This window comes from Scleropages formosus, chromosome 19 (genome assembly GCF_900964775.1).
Source record: "Scleropages formosus chromosome 19, fSclFor1.1, whole genome shotgun sequence".
Taxonomy (NCBI): domain Eukaryota; kingdom Metazoa; phylum Chordata; class Actinopteri; order Osteoglossiformes; family Osteoglossidae; genus Scleropages; species Scleropages formosus.
In genome coordinates this window covers 17,944,882-17,959,482 of record NC_041824.1, presented here as the reverse complement: position 1 = coordinate 17,959,482, position 14,601 = coordinate 17,944,882, and the positions used below count along the sequence as shown (strand labels likewise).

Here is a 14,601-nt window from a genome sequence, read left to right as displayed (position 1 = left end):
GTATTGGAAGTGATAACCCTTCCCTTTTTAGTAAATATATTACTAATAATTGAAAGCCATTAAAATGGCTTTTAAAAAGTAAAAAATATGAAATGTTACAAAAAGTCAAATATTCTCAAAGCATTAGTGAAACAAGGATAAAAACGCAGAGTATAAAATATTACATGCTATTGCAGCAGTTCCCTGTTTAAAGTGAAAGGAATATTGTTCGTCCATTTGAGTCTTGCTACTTCAGGAGTGGAGAAGCAAAGAAATTCCCCTGGCGGCTGATGCTGGCAGAGGACTTACTCTTGCTTCCAAATCTGTAAATTGACCAAAACCCCAAGATCAACATGCTGCTTTTCCTGCATCACAGACTAAGGAGACTAAACCTTAAAACTTCAGAATATGCTTTAAATACATATGAAATCCTTGTTAAAATTCGAGGTTCAGGAGTTTCAATTGTTAAGACCCATTGCTTGAAGTTATAAAAGTTAAATATTAATGAAATATACCAAGAAAAAGTGCAGAGGTCAGTCTCACCATCTCAGTCATCAAGTCAGCACATGATCATTAGACAAGGTAAGCACCCTCAAGATATTTCACCTAAAGTGACCTTTTTGACTTTGGTTTACCAGTAAGTCTTGAGCTGGCTGAACAGAGTAGCAATTAATCTGCTTACTTAGGAGTGGTTCTGCTCAGAGTAGACTTCATGCGCTGAGACAAGGAGCTGGAGGAAGGAGTTTTGCTCATCTGGTGTTCTGGAGTGGTCAGTGGCCCCAACATACTCACTTGAAATGTAACCAAAAGCAAAGCTGTTAAGTGTGTAAATCACAGACATGCAAAAATAAAAAAAAAAAAAAAAAAAAAAAAAAAAATCATAAACCAAACCACTACCCAAAACCAATGAAGCCAATAAACCCATTCTCACAATGACATTCATAACTAAAAATCAACAGTGGTGAGAACAATCAGATCTTTACTGAATAGTAGTAGAGTGCTTCATCCTGCATTACCACCGTCCAACTCACTCAACTTATCACTTAAGTGGTTAGGGCTGCTGCATATAGCACTGCCACAAAGAAAGAGTCCTACCTTTTTGATCAGGAGTAGCATACGAGTTGACATTCTCTATGATCAGGTGATCAGGGTGGGCATTTTCTTGATCTGCCATTATGAACTGGTGCCAGTACTCCACTGGTAAGCTCAGGAGGCGCTCAACAACCTGTTAGACCACATCACCCTCAGCCAAAATGAGTAATGCTTAAAGAAGTAATGGAAACACAGCTCAAAAGACACCACCTTACCTTTGGCTGCCGCTTAGTATCCTGCAGAATTGTCATGGATTCAGGTTCAGGCACTGCATGACCAACAATAGTGGGTCCAAACACTCGTGCCAAGTTGCTAATATCCATCTTGGTATCTGGGCTCTGAGCAACTCTAAAGAAGAAGTAATTAGGTATGAGGACATCAGAACAGTGAAAGTATTGTGCCTGAAAAGCCACATTCTTATCTAGTGATAAGATGAAGTAACATGCCTACCTCTGGAGATGGATCATCAGAAAGGCCAGTGTATCTCTGTTCGCTTGTGGTAAGTCGCTGATCGTTTGGTACATTAAAGCAATACTATTGTCATCATCTGGAGTTTCTACAAAGAAGATATTTTTCATTGACATAGCTTGTGTATGTTAAAAATGTAAATTCACACAACTGTCAAACAACAGTCTACAGCTAGACTCAAACCCATACACACCCGCTGCCTCCATGAAGGCCCGGTTGAGACGGAAGGTGAGCAGCGGCTCCTTAAGATTCCTTAGGAAATCTTTGAGAAGGCCACAGATCGCATGGATATCATCTACTTTGCTGAGCAGTGGAACGGTTTTCCCACGCAAGAATTTTTCCTTCAGTTCCTTCACAGTACGGTCTACACCTGAGACCCTATAAAGGCCAGTCTGCAAAGGGGGGAATAATGATCAAATACAAAAAGAATTATGCTATTAAATAATAAAAATATACTGATTGTAAGACGACCTTGTATTAACCACTAAATGCAAGGAGTCACTCACCTCATGCAGCCCTCTCTGTTCAATCTCATTGACACAGTGGACCACCAAAGAGGGAATCATGGGTGACACAGCTGGAACATAGTCAGCCAAGGTGCCCTGGACACAAATTATTCAAAGTGACATTCCTTAGGCAGTCTGGCATTAACAGTCGAGCCTTTTTTGGTGATCTGGTGAGGGTAACAGGGCATCTGAAGAATCAGTATTTTTACTATTAGAATGCCTCTGTGGTATCTGAAATTAACATAGAAATCAGTATTTCTGATCAAAGTCTGGCATTTACTATGCTAAGATAACTTGCTTAAATCCCTATTTATGACAGTTTGAACAAGTCCTCCGTGTGAGTATCTCAGAACTGCTGTAGCCCTTACCAGTACAATTTCTCAGATAAAGCCTTGGATGAAACCTATGCTTTGCTGTCTTCACAAGTTTTGCAATTTTTTTGGTCCTGCGATCCAGATCACTGCAGAGAAAGGTAGGCCCTTGCTCTGGTTAGGAGAAAGCGGGTGGCACTTTAGTGATGCCACAAACGTAATAAAATGTAAGAGAACCTTGTTTTACAGATTCTCCACAGCCCTTCTGCTTTTTGCCCTGCTCATGTGGAGGACACCTAACTCCCCCACGCAGTCAACTGTTTCGCTGATCATAAACTGAGAATGGCTTGCAGAGCACTTTGTTTAAGCTGCTGCACAAAGTTCTGGTCTGCTGCATTAATGCCTGTTAAAAATACTACATCGAAGAATGGTTCTAGTTAAGGCTTCATTAATGCCCGTTTTTGTGCTGTAATGCTTTTTTTCTTTTTTCTTTTTTTTTTTTTTTTTTTTTAAAAAAAAGCCCTAGGTTGTTTAAGTATGTCACTGCAAATGTTCTGAGTATGTTGATGGAAGTGTGAAATTAAAATTTAAGAAGGCAGAATGTTGTCATATGTGAAGTCTGGTGGAAGGATAGCATAAGCTTGTTAAAAAGGGCATTCTGATCTAAGTGTATGGGATGCTACTTTATTTGGGGTAATAAAAAGGAGTTAAGAGATCTCTGAAGCAATGCTACAACAGGTTAACATAGTAACTCAAAATTGGTATCCAATTAGGAAATATCAGGTGGGTTATAAATATAGAAATGTGGGAATTTAGTATGAAGTGTGGAGTAGAAAAGCGGGTGGTGAATGGCATGATACAGGGTCTTGAACTAAAACCTGAGACGTTAAAAAGTGATTAACTGTAAAAGGCAAGATTGGTAAACAGTTTAGTCTAACAACTAAATTTATATTTATTAATTTAGCTGACACTTCACTCCAAAGCAACTTACAGTGATTTACCCATTTATTCATCTGGATAACTTTCACATTATTTCAGCAGAAGTACCTTGCTCAAGGGCACTACAGTAGTAGGTGCGATCTATACCCGCAAGCTTCAGATCCAAAGGCAAGGCAGCAGATCTAACCACTATGCTACCTAAGGTAAAAATGAATTGGCTAAATCCAAACTGCTAAATTCTGAAGAACCACATTATGTTCAACCAAGTCATTTATTCCTCTTTACTGTTGCTGACATTTATCATAGTGGATGAAGCAGTGTATCCTCAACCCTCTTTTCTGCCTGAGTGTTGTGCTCTAGAAGCAGAGGATGTACCAGTTTCACTTGCCACACAGATTCACACAGACAAAAACAGGGGCAACCAAAAGCTAAAGGAACAACCACCACTATAGCCACACCAGGGCAACTTGTGCCTATACAAGGAAAAGATCGACTTGATAGATGTTCATTGCCCTTGGACAGCCACTGACTTCGTGGCAGTAAAAGAACAGCTGAGCCACCACAGGATAATGTTAAGACATTTCTATTAACATTTAGACCTTTCTTATGGGTGTTTAAGGATTACACATAGCAGGTGACAAATATATTTTAATTCTGAAAACCACACTGTCACAAGAGGGACAGAATAAAGATTGAGGCAAAATGGAATAAATCAGTTTGAGCAGACAGGCAACTGGAATTGCTGCTTAAAGCTTGAGAGACTGTTTCCTGTCTTTCCACTCGTGGGGACAACATTTGGTAGCATTCGTTTATGAAAAGGGCAACTGGGGGTATAGAAGTGGCACTGGTGGCTGTATTTGTAACATATCTATACCAATTTCAATAACCACTTGCCCTGACCAGGGTTGTGGTGATCTGGAGCCCATCCCAGAAGTATTCAGACATGGCCAAGGGGCTGTACACTCTAAACAGGACACTGGTCTATCAGTCATTTTTAGCAAATCACTTTACCCAGAGTTCCACAGCCTTAAAGAAAACACCTGGGTAGCAAATTAAAGGTTTGGAAGACATAACCTTGCAAATGGTTTAGAGTTAATCATTTCAGGCATCAGTGAGAGGAAGGGGGAATGACTGATATGTCACTACCATGAACAGCAAGGACACTGGAAAAATAAATGCATAGGAACCCAAAGCAAAGTCATAAACTTTGTTGCCAAAACTGTGACCTTTTCCACAGGTCCCTTAACTACGGAACACTTTTCTGCACAGCCATACTGCCCCTGAGAATTTATTGGGCAGAAACCTATTGTGCTTTCAAAGCCTCTATATATTGCTCAACTGATGGAGTGTATCCAGACATTCCCTCTGAAAATGTTAATGAGGCTCTGTCCCTTTGTCTTTCTCTCTCAAGAAGATAATGATCAAGCAGAGTGATTTTAATGTAAGCATGCCAGAGCTGTTTGATTTTGTGGTTCACTTGCTCTTGCGAGGTGGATATATAAAGTTGGCTTCTCTTGTATATTCAACCCTCCCTTCACCATGTATTGCATAGGTAAGCAATTGAAGGAATAACCCACTTTCAACAGAGCAAAGAATTATAGTTCCCACTGTCAGTCCCTGTAATACACCAATATTACCACTCAGAAAGGCTGAGAGAAATTAGTATACTTGAATCTCTCAAGATCTGAAATAAACAAATGCATGTGATTACATCCTGCCCTGTAATTCCAAACCCTGAGCAATTCATCAGTTCCCCCGATGGAGAATAGGGTTCTTTCTTTGCTCTGTGCAGTGCCTTCTTTTCTGTTCCAGTTCACCCACACAGCCAATATTTGTTTGCTTACATCTATAATGGTCAGCAGTGTTGTCATGGACCCAAAACCAGGGATGCATATGCCATACCCCTCCAACTGCAGTTCACATCTGACATCACAAGTTTCTCCAGAGATGTGTCCCTGTTCGCATCTGACATCGGTTGCTCAGTATAAGACTTTTTTAAACCCTGCTTGCTTTGCATATTCTACTTAGTATACACCAGTAATCTGCCTTGTTTTCCTTATTTCTAGAAGTTCAGTACCTTCCTTCTGCCTTGTCTAGTCTCGATACTGAGTCAGTATTCGAGTGTTTCCATTAATAAGCACAGACTTGTAAAAATTTTGCTCAGATTTCATTCAGCATTTTGGCATTATCCATACTATTAACAGTGACAGTGGAACTCAGTTTGCCTCAAAGATCAATGAGGAACTGTGCAAAGCCTTGCAGATTACACAAAGCCAGACTACTACTCACAAACCAGAATTAGCTGGCAAGGTAGAGAGATTAAATGGGATATTAAAGGCAAAACTGGCATAGATACAATATATCATGAGACTGGACTAAATTGAGTGGAAGCCCTCAACTATTGCTTAATGTCTGTCAGACATACTCCAAAGAAGCAGGCTGGACAGAGTCCACATGAAATCTAGACAGAGACCAATGCATACTCCCATTTTACCTCTGCTGATGGCAAAGCATCTTTTATATGACACTATGTATTACTACAGTAGCTTCAGTTAGATAGCAAAGGAAACTGGATAATATGGAACCATATGTAGTAGAAGCTGTATTTGGAAAGGGACTGTTAGATAGGCTCAGAAATAAAAGTTTACTTTCCACCCCAGGGAGACATCATTTCAATGTTTTTAAAAATAAAAGCTAAAGCGGCATAAAAAGAAAACCTTAGGCAAAATAAAATGTAAGGCCAGATTACTTGGGCTCTAATGTACTTGGATACCAAAATATGAAAGCTATTCATTCACATGTGCTGGCAACAAAGATCTGAGACCGAACCCTTTCACTGCCTGCAGGCACAAGACAGAGCATCCATAAGGGAATTCAACTGCACCAGTGCTTTGGAACCCAGGAGAATGCCCTGTCAGATGTTGCTGACCACTCACAGCTGTCAAGGGCCAGGTAAGAAAGACTTGTGTCCTATCCTACAGAGCAAAAAGGTCCATGAGTGTATGAAAACATGAGGTGCATCATCCAGGATGCCTGACTTGTTGCAGAACTCATTTTGAGGCTGTGTGATAGTTCTTCCCATGAAATAGGGACAAGCCAGCCAATCACACCTGAGAGACTCCAACTACTTCCTACTGTGGGTAGACCACATGGATAATAAAGGTAAGATGTTCAAGACTTTACCGCAAGCTTGTTCTTTTGCCCAACATTGGAGGAATTTAGTAAATCTTTCTACACACTCCCTGTAAGTATGCAAATACTTTGGATGTCTCCACAAGCTTGGTGTGCACCCATGTTCCCCTATTGTGAGGCCATTACACTCAATTCCTTGCTACTGGAAAGACTGGTGCAAAGACTGCAGCACAACAGTCCCATGGGACTCCTGCACTGACACCACAGATTCAATATTAAATTAATGGAAGACCATGTTGTCTACAGGCACAACATTTAACACTATACATTCCTTAATATGAAAATGTAACTTTATTCTCTGACTTAAAATTCATCCCTGAAAAGGGAATGTATTATTGTGCTATTGTTCTGATAACATAGGGATTACTGAATGAAAACATAATACTGACTACTGTAATCACCAATCACTGTTTCAAGCCCCTTAGCAAAAAGTCTGCTATGCTACCAGGAAGAAACACTACACTGGTAAGTAAACAGGCTCCTCAAGACATTGACATACTCCAAGGCATTCAAAACAGGATGAGGCAAAAACAAATTACAGTACTTGAGAAAAACTATTCTCAACACAGAGTTTCTCACCTCTCCCATCTTAACTGGGGTGCCAACCATAGTCGGGATGCATGGCAGTGGGCATCGCTCACGGCACTCAGGATGAGTCACCACTCTGCAGTCTCGGCACTTGAATGACAGCTTTCCAAACTTTATTCTCTTACCACAGGGCACACAGGTTTCAGGCTTGATGACCTACAAAAACAGATGAAGCAGCCAATTTTTTTAAATTAAGGAATCAATGGTACAAGACACCACTGGTGTTTCTAATTTAGAGTTCTTATTTGAAAGACAATAGGTTACATAAATGTCTATAGTAACGCTGAGCTCTGCAATTATTTAAATTCCTTACATGGATACATTTAACATGGCAGGATATTTTAGTTCTGTTCAAAAGAACTATGTCCCTCCAAGACATCAATATTTGCAAACCCAGACCATGCAACCTTTTGACAATTAGCTTGTTCATAATTCTAGTCATGAACTAAGAACAAAACATGAAATGTACCGTTTTGGAAATGAACTCATGCATGCGGACCCCCCCATTGCCGTGAGGAGTCATAGGTTCACTGGATGGCTCCACATTAGGGTTGGTAGGTGGCTTAAAGACATTTTCAGACTGAGCATCCCACTCCTGAAGGGCTAAATGAACAAGAATGTAGAAAATGACAAAATATGAAAGAAGAAAAAAAAATATTCATGTGTTATAATTAGTCTCACTGCAGGAAAGAAACTAAAATTTGGTGTTCAATGGATTACCCCAAAAGAACTAAGTCTTCCCAAAAGTGTCAGCTTTTAAAATAGTTACATTTTGAAATGTTGTCTAAAGAGGGGGGGGGGGGGGGGGGGGAGATTAAATTACATATATTTCCCAAAGGATAAATATTGCTATTGTGCTTACCAGTCACATATATACTTTGTTATAGGCTATACCAGTACATGAGAGGTGGCACAGTGTCATTACTTTTACCATGAATTTACTACTTCATGGTAAAACCTTGAGTCAGTCAGTGAACCATTAAACTGCTCACCAGTCCTCCTCCTACTACGAGTCCAATAGGGAACTGCCTCAATTGTGGAAACTGCCTCAATTGGCCCACCATCAGCAGGTACTGTCAATGTTGTCTTTGCCACAATAGATTCATTCCCCTGGAGAAGGGGAGCAAAATAAAAAAAAAACATGGAATACACTGACATAACCTCACTGCCACCATCACTTTAGAACATTACCATGTTATTGAACAAAAAAATATATATAATACCTTCTCTGAAGTACGGCCAGTGGAGCGAGACTTTTTTGCAGCACAAGGAGGGCCATCAACATGATTTCGGGAGGAGCGCTAGGGTTAGAAAATATGGACACACCATCAGTTATTCTGACAACTTATCAATGCATTCAACATGATTTTACAGGATCCAAAAAAAAAAAAAAAAAAATTCACTTACCCTCTTCTCTCGCTTCTTCAGTCGAACTGTCCTCACAAGGGATGAGTCCCAGTCCTTTACCAATTCAAGCAACATAAACATGCAATGCTTGCAGAAAATCTAGAAATGCCTTGTAAAATGCAAACATTCCTTTTTTATTCTAAAAAGTGTTTCACTTTATCAAATTTAAAAAAAAAAAAAAAAAAAAAAAAGAAGCTATGTTTACCAGAGAGTCATCTGTCTTGTCATAGCTGATATCTGACAGAATGGAAGCAGACTCATCAATGGTCGTTAATCTGCCACAGAAGAGAAGTAAAATTATATTAAAGAACTTCACTTTTCAGCTCTACAAACATTTCAATGACCACCTCCAGAACAGTCAGATTTAAATTGGGGCTACTTGTGTGTGTACTTAAAATCAGTCGATTTCAACACTTGCCTCCGGCTGGTATTGGGGTTGGGAGTCGCCTGTGAACGGGCATTGAGGAAGGCAAGAGCTGAACGCTGTTCTTCATTGAGCTGGATGCTGTTGCTGGAACCCTCTGTGACCAACAGCTCCCTGATCAGCTGAATCTGACGATCCTGCAGCACACACAGCCATAGTGAACCTGACAGTTTTCCCTTTCTTAGGTGTGGGGGGAAAAAGGCTGCAGTGTACCAACAGCTATATTGACAATTTCTGGAAACACTAACAAAGTCATCCTGAAAGCTGCCACTTATTACTAACCATTTTTAAAAATCTGGTCTCTGTCTATAGCAGCTTATAATGTTAATCAAATTTACAGTGTTTTCCACATGCATCTCCCCTCATCTCTCTCCATTGCCTGTAGTTCCCTGCAACATCACTCTGGTTGCAGGCTACAAGACTATCAATGAATCACCACCCTGATACCTACAGGACCTGATCACTCACCACACCCCAGCCAGACTATGCTATGCTCCTCCACCTTTAGCTGCTAGGTGGTTCCATGCACAAGAGGCCCGAACTCAAAAGCCCAGTCTCTCATTTCTGGCTCCCATCACCCATGTGTTGGAATGATCTTTCTCACTCGTAAATGCTATGTCCCTCTCTACAATCAAGAAAGGTCTCAAAACATCTTTCAGAGCCACTTCTCTCTTGATTAATCTACTCCATAAACTTGCAGTACACTATTTACTAAAAAGCATACTCTACCAATTCTATATACAGCTAACTGTATAATGTATACTGGTTAACTGGTGTATTGGACTAATTGACTGTACTTTGAGAATCATATCTGTCTATATATCTGCCTATTAGTGAAATTCAGCACTAAACACTACAACTGCAGACACCTTCAGCAAATTCCATATCATAATGTGCTTTTATCAGAAGATCTAAGGCAATAAGCAAAATCCCCAAAGCTGGCAAGTACAGACATGTACGTACTAGCTTCTCACACTCAGCCTCTGCCTTCTGCCGACGACGGATCTCCACGTCCACCTGGTTGCGGGCATGCTTGAGTTTGACTTCCAGGGCCCCCCTTTCGGTCTCTGCCTTGGCCAGCACCTCCTTGCAGGAGCCCAGCTCTTGCTCCAGCCTCAGCCACTTGCGGCGGCACTCTTCAAAATTCAAAGCTATCTGGATGAACTCTGAAATAGGTAGGTGTACAGAAAACAGAACAGCATTAATGCATCAATACCATTTACAGAAGACAGTGTCTCTAAGGCTACAATAACAGGACTTACGAGGCTCAATGCCTTCATTTAGGATCTCCACATGGGCCCTGAGGTTCTCAAAGAGGCTGTGCAAGGTCAGCACAGCGGTGTCCATAACCTGAAACCACACAGCTGGGTGTTAGTTACAGCTTTCTGATCAAGCCAGGTTTTGTTTATCTGTCACCTTTCTCAGATACACCTCTGAAAGGTAAACTATGAAGATTCTGCCATGTAGTACTAGTAGGGTGTCTGTACTGTATCAATTCAAGTACTTACATTTATTCATTTAGCAGACACTTTTGTCCAAAGCAAAATACATCTCAGCCAAAATACAATTTCAAATTATATATTAAGAGATATGGCTGCACACATGTGTGATTGTTAAGTAAACCTAGTTTGTTACCTTCCATTTGATGCACTGATGTTCATCATTCAAGTAGGTGCATAAAACACAGGACAGATAAATCCCGATAACCTACCACCATTTTTTTTAAAATTAAATAAGATACACAAAATCACATACAACGTACTTCATCCAGGAGCACTGTGACTGGAGCAAGTGTGAGATTCAAATCAACAACCTGCAGCAAAGAACCTGAACCACTCACCTAGAATGTAAATTACCTGTCAATATTAAGTGAAGTAAATAGTAAAAATGCATACAGAAACATCTTGAGTTTCATGATGATGACGACAACTGAATTTTTCCACTCGGCACAGCCACAGGCCGTGACTGACAAACATACACTGTATGTATGATACAGTCACACACAGTGTGTGATACACACGCGCAGGATGTAGAAGCTCCTGGAGATCAGTTACGTCTCTTACTAAGTCTTACCAGCTGTTCAACAGGTTCACCGTTCAGTTAGGTAGCATGACCATGATGACGCACGACGACCGAGCCACCGTGACTTACCCTCCTCCTAATTACTTACTTACGTCGTAGTAGTACGCTAGCTAAGTCATTCAGCCAGGAATGGAAAAATAGCAGAAATCTACCTCAGAGTCAGAGAGTAAAAACACCAAATCAAATGTTGACTCGTTCTTTTACAGCCAAACCGACCGAGAACGTCGTCGTCGTCGTTACGCAGCCCACACAGCATAACGTGATTAATTTAAAAAAGGGCCATTACTCGTGTAAATATAAGTTAAAAGTGAACCTCCGAAACTTACCGCATTAGAGTTTCAGCCAAACACAGATGTTTCGACTACGTTTTAAACAGAGAAGTATAATTATTTCGAATGCTGTTCTATGAACCACACACTCGTCCGTCCTCTTGCTTCACACCCAACAGTTTAGTTACAGTTCAAATTTACCCGGCAGCCAATTACAAGAAACTCGTACCGTCTACGTCAACACGCAGTGTACGTGGAGGCGGGGCTAAGCAAAGATTTTCTTAAGAGGCTCGAGGCAGATCACTACCACACGGAAGAAGACAGTGGACGTAAACTAGGCAACTGATTATGTTACAGCTTTGGATACGTAAAATATGTTGTATTTACTCACAGAACTTACATATGTCCAAAGTTTAAAAGCTGTATCCTTAGTATGGGATGCTAAAACAAAATAATTCTAACCATTTGCACTTTAACGACGTATGTAGTTTAAACCTAACCTTGATTACTTGTTTAGTGAAATCCAGAATATTCATTATTGTACCACATGATTATTTTACAAAATATAATGTATGTATAATATAAAAGTAATACACTCCAAAAAGCATAATAATTCAAAATATCAGTATAATGAATAAGAAAAATCTATTTTTATAATGGTACCAGGCTGTGGTGGTGTAGCAGGTTGGCCCAAGTCTTGCTCTCTAGTGGGTCTAGGGTTCGAGTCCTACTTGGAGTGCCTTGTGATGGACTGGTGTCCCATCCCGGGTGTGTCCCCCTCCCTCTCCAGCCTTGCGCCCTGTGTTGCCGGGTTAGGCTCCAGCTCCCGCAACCCTGTATGGGACAAGCGGTTCAGATGGTGTGTATGTATGTATGTATTTTTGTAATGTATAATAAAGCTTGTTGATGTCTTGAACACAGATTCTAATGGAGAATTGAGTTCTTTACATTTTCGTTACATTCAGATTTAATTAAATCAATTAAAATTGTCCTGTGTGAGCTCCATAAAAGCAGCATTAAGGTCTGGCTCTGTTTTCTTTCCAGCATGACTTTTATGACTAGTCAAGCTGGTGTATTATTCTCCAGCAGATCTCAATGAGGTTATACTGTACTTATACTGTACCATCTCCAGATTTCTCTGACTTCCTTTTAAGCATCGCATTACTGTTTACATTAATAGTGCATAACCCTTCATGCAGCTATTTGTGTGACATACTGTACATTGGTTCATATGGTTGAAAGTAAACTTTAGAATCACGCATTTGCATCTAAGTCTCTCTTTCTGCTGATGTAATGCACACGTATTTTCTGTGAGATGTATGTCGCTTTGGAGAAAATCGTCTGTTAAATGAATAAATGTACATGTGACCTCAACTATTTCCATAAATCACTGGGATAGTAATTAGATTTTCAGCCTCTGCTCCTCAGTCAACGCACACATTTATTAATTTAGCTGACACTTTCTCTAAAGCGACTTAAAGTGTTAATCTATTAATAATTATTCACCCATTTATGCAGCTGGATAACTTTACTGGAGCAATTTAGAGTAAGTACCTTAGTCAAGGCTACTACAGCCAGAGGTAAGATTCAAATCTGCAACCCTTGGGTCCAAAGGCAGCACCGCTAACCACTACACTACCAGCTGTATGTGTGTTGTTGTAGCATGATGTTCTGTAAAATATGTAGATTTAAAGGAAGGACTATGTTTAACTCATTCTCAGTATATAATCTTCTCATATACTTCTTATCACAGAAGAAGAAATCAGCTCTACAGGTGTGTAAAACGGGATTCTGTATGTTACTGACACCATGCCGAAAATGTTGGGACATGATTGTTCAGAAAATGTTCAGACATCCAGGTCATAACACAAAAAAACTTCTGAGTTTACACAGTGACTGGATATCTCAACATGCAGTACAAGTGAATCCTTGGGGAATGTTGAGAAAAAGGATGGGAGATAGCCACAACAAACCAACAAATGAACGAACGAATGGCTCTGTGTGTCTCTTGCAACCTGAACATGGAGACAGAATAACATGCCTACAAGGACCCTTAGAGAAAAAGGGTGGAACGGCCACAGTGGGTGTATGCCATTGAATGGCCATTGATACACAAGAATGTTCTGGTAGCTCAAACAGAACTCTTACAGAACTCTGGATCAGCTGGCTTCATGACTTCATGGTGGAGACAAGACAACTAGACAGGAGGGAGCTGTAGTAGTCCAGGTAGGGTATCACCATGGTCTGGAACAGAAGCTGTGTAGAGCATGTTGTGAGAAAGGGGTGGATTCTCAAGATATTACATATGAAATGAGTATATATGCATATATTATAGATTCTTATATGATATATGCTAGCGATACAGTCTAGTTCATGAGTTAGCCAGATGAGCTGCAGCTGAAGGGAAAACGTAGAGTGTATTCTGCTTGGATCAAACCCTCTTCTTTGGGACAATATGTTGCTAAATCAGGAGACCTATGGAGGCCAAGGGACCTCCCATCATCAGCTGTCAGCTCCCAACTGAGCAGTTTACTGACAGACTGTGCAAAAATGACAATGATAAGTAGGGATGTTGGGAAAATGAGGATGGTAACTTTTCTTATTGTTATTTCAGTGTTTAGTGAAAGTTAATACCGCCTTTCTGGATGGAATCATGGATGATGTGCCCAGTTTATCCAGTATAGCAGGCATGTGCACCACAGAGCAAGGATGTGTAAGGAGGAATGTCTGTGTGTGTCTGTGTGTGTGTTTAGGGCGAGAGAGAGAGTGGGCGCGCGCGCTGGGGTGAGAGAGAATGGGGGTTGGGGGGGGAGGTATACAAGTATCGTTAGTCGAGTGATGCGCGTTTTGCTGGGCAGCAACTGAAGGAACACAAAGCTTCTGAGAGCCAGAAGTGCCCCGAGCCCGAGAAACACATCCAAGGAAGGGTTTTGCTCTCGAAAATTAGGAGTATAAAGTGTTGGATCGGAGCAAGAGAAGAAGGGAAAAAGCGCAAAATTTAAAAAGCCAGAGAGATGATCGCCACCACGCAGCAGAACATGACCACAGAGCTGGTAAATTGTCCCACATGCATGCGACTGAGCAGCGGGCGCTCTTGCCTTGCTGCTCGCCTTTGCGTTTGTGCGGCTGACACGGGGGGGGGAGAGAACCAAGTGGCGGAGGCTCGATCGAAGCCCACCTTCTTCTTTGCCGCACTGGTCACCACCTAAAAGACAGGTGCCGACCGTGCACGCGTCCGTCCGCTGGGTCGCCTTGGAGAGGAGCGCGTGCGTGTGTGTGTGTGTGCGCGCGCGCGCGCTGCATGATTTAGTGAGCGACTCTGTGTGCTGCGGGTCCGCGTCGAT

At 41.1% G+C, this 14,601-nt stretch overlaps 2 protein-coding genes across 7 annotated transcripts in view; one reads left to right on the top strand and one right to left on the bottom strand.

The window, feature by feature from the left end:
• Positions 1-151: 151 nt before the first annotated feature.
• racgap1 (Rac GTPase activating protein 1) lies at positions 152-14,455 on the bottom strand. 5 transcript variants are annotated; one of them, XM_018760549.1, is made up of 17 exons: positions 14,436-14,455; positions 10,169-10,256; positions 9,870-10,072; positions 8,901-9,043; positions 8,688-8,757; positions 8,483-8,536; positions 8,299-8,376; positions 8,068-8,185; positions 7,545-7,678; positions 7,067-7,231; positions 2,046-2,141; positions 1,733-1,931; positions 1,522-1,627; positions 1,287-1,419; positions 1,075-1,204; positions 662-770; positions 152-302 (listed from the first exon to the last, which is right to left on the bottom strand). In XM_018760549.1, the coding sequence occupies exons 2-17, from the start codon at positions 10,251-10,253 to the stop codon at positions 227-229; spliced, it is 1,899 nt and encodes a 632-aa protein (XP_018616065.1). In that variant the 5' UTR covers positions 10,254-10,256; positions 14,436-14,455; the 3' UTR covers positions 152-226. The 5 variants fall into 5 exon arrangements, with proteins under 5 accessions (XP_018616065.1, XP_018616066.1, XP_018616067.1 ...); XM_018760550.1 differs by lacking the exon at positions 14,436-14,455 and adding an exon at positions 13,406-13,445; XM_018760551.1 differs by lacking the exon at positions 14,436-14,455 and adding an exon at positions 11,921-11,948.
• Positions 14,070-14,601, top strand: part of LOC108939314 (inactive dipeptidyl peptidase 10) — a 37,641-nt gene continuing 37,109 nt past the window's right edge. For both annotated transcript variants that reach the window (XM_018760546.2, XM_018760544.2), the window contains exon 1: positions 14,070-14,310. In XM_018760546.2, coding sequence (XP_018616062.2) covers positions 14,272-14,310 — 39 coding nt within the window. In that variant the 5' untranslated portion in view covers positions 14,070-14,271. The remainder of the gene's footprint in view (positions 14,311-14,601) is intronic.

Excerpts from the sequence above, each read along its gene's own strand:
- racgap1 (XM_018760549.1), bottom strand. The coding sequence starts at position 10,253 with ATGGACACCGCTGTGCTGACCTTGCACAGCCTCTTTGAGAACCTCAGG. Across the intron at positions 1,932-2,045 it reads AACAGAGAGGGCTGCATGAG|ACTGGCCTTTATAGGGTCTC; the intron begins GTGAGTGACTCC and ends CCCCCTTTGCAG. Across the intron at positions 771-1,074 it reads TGCTACTCCTGATCAAAAAG|TGAGTATGTTGGGGCCACTG; the intron begins GTAGGACTCTTT and ends TTACATTTCAAG.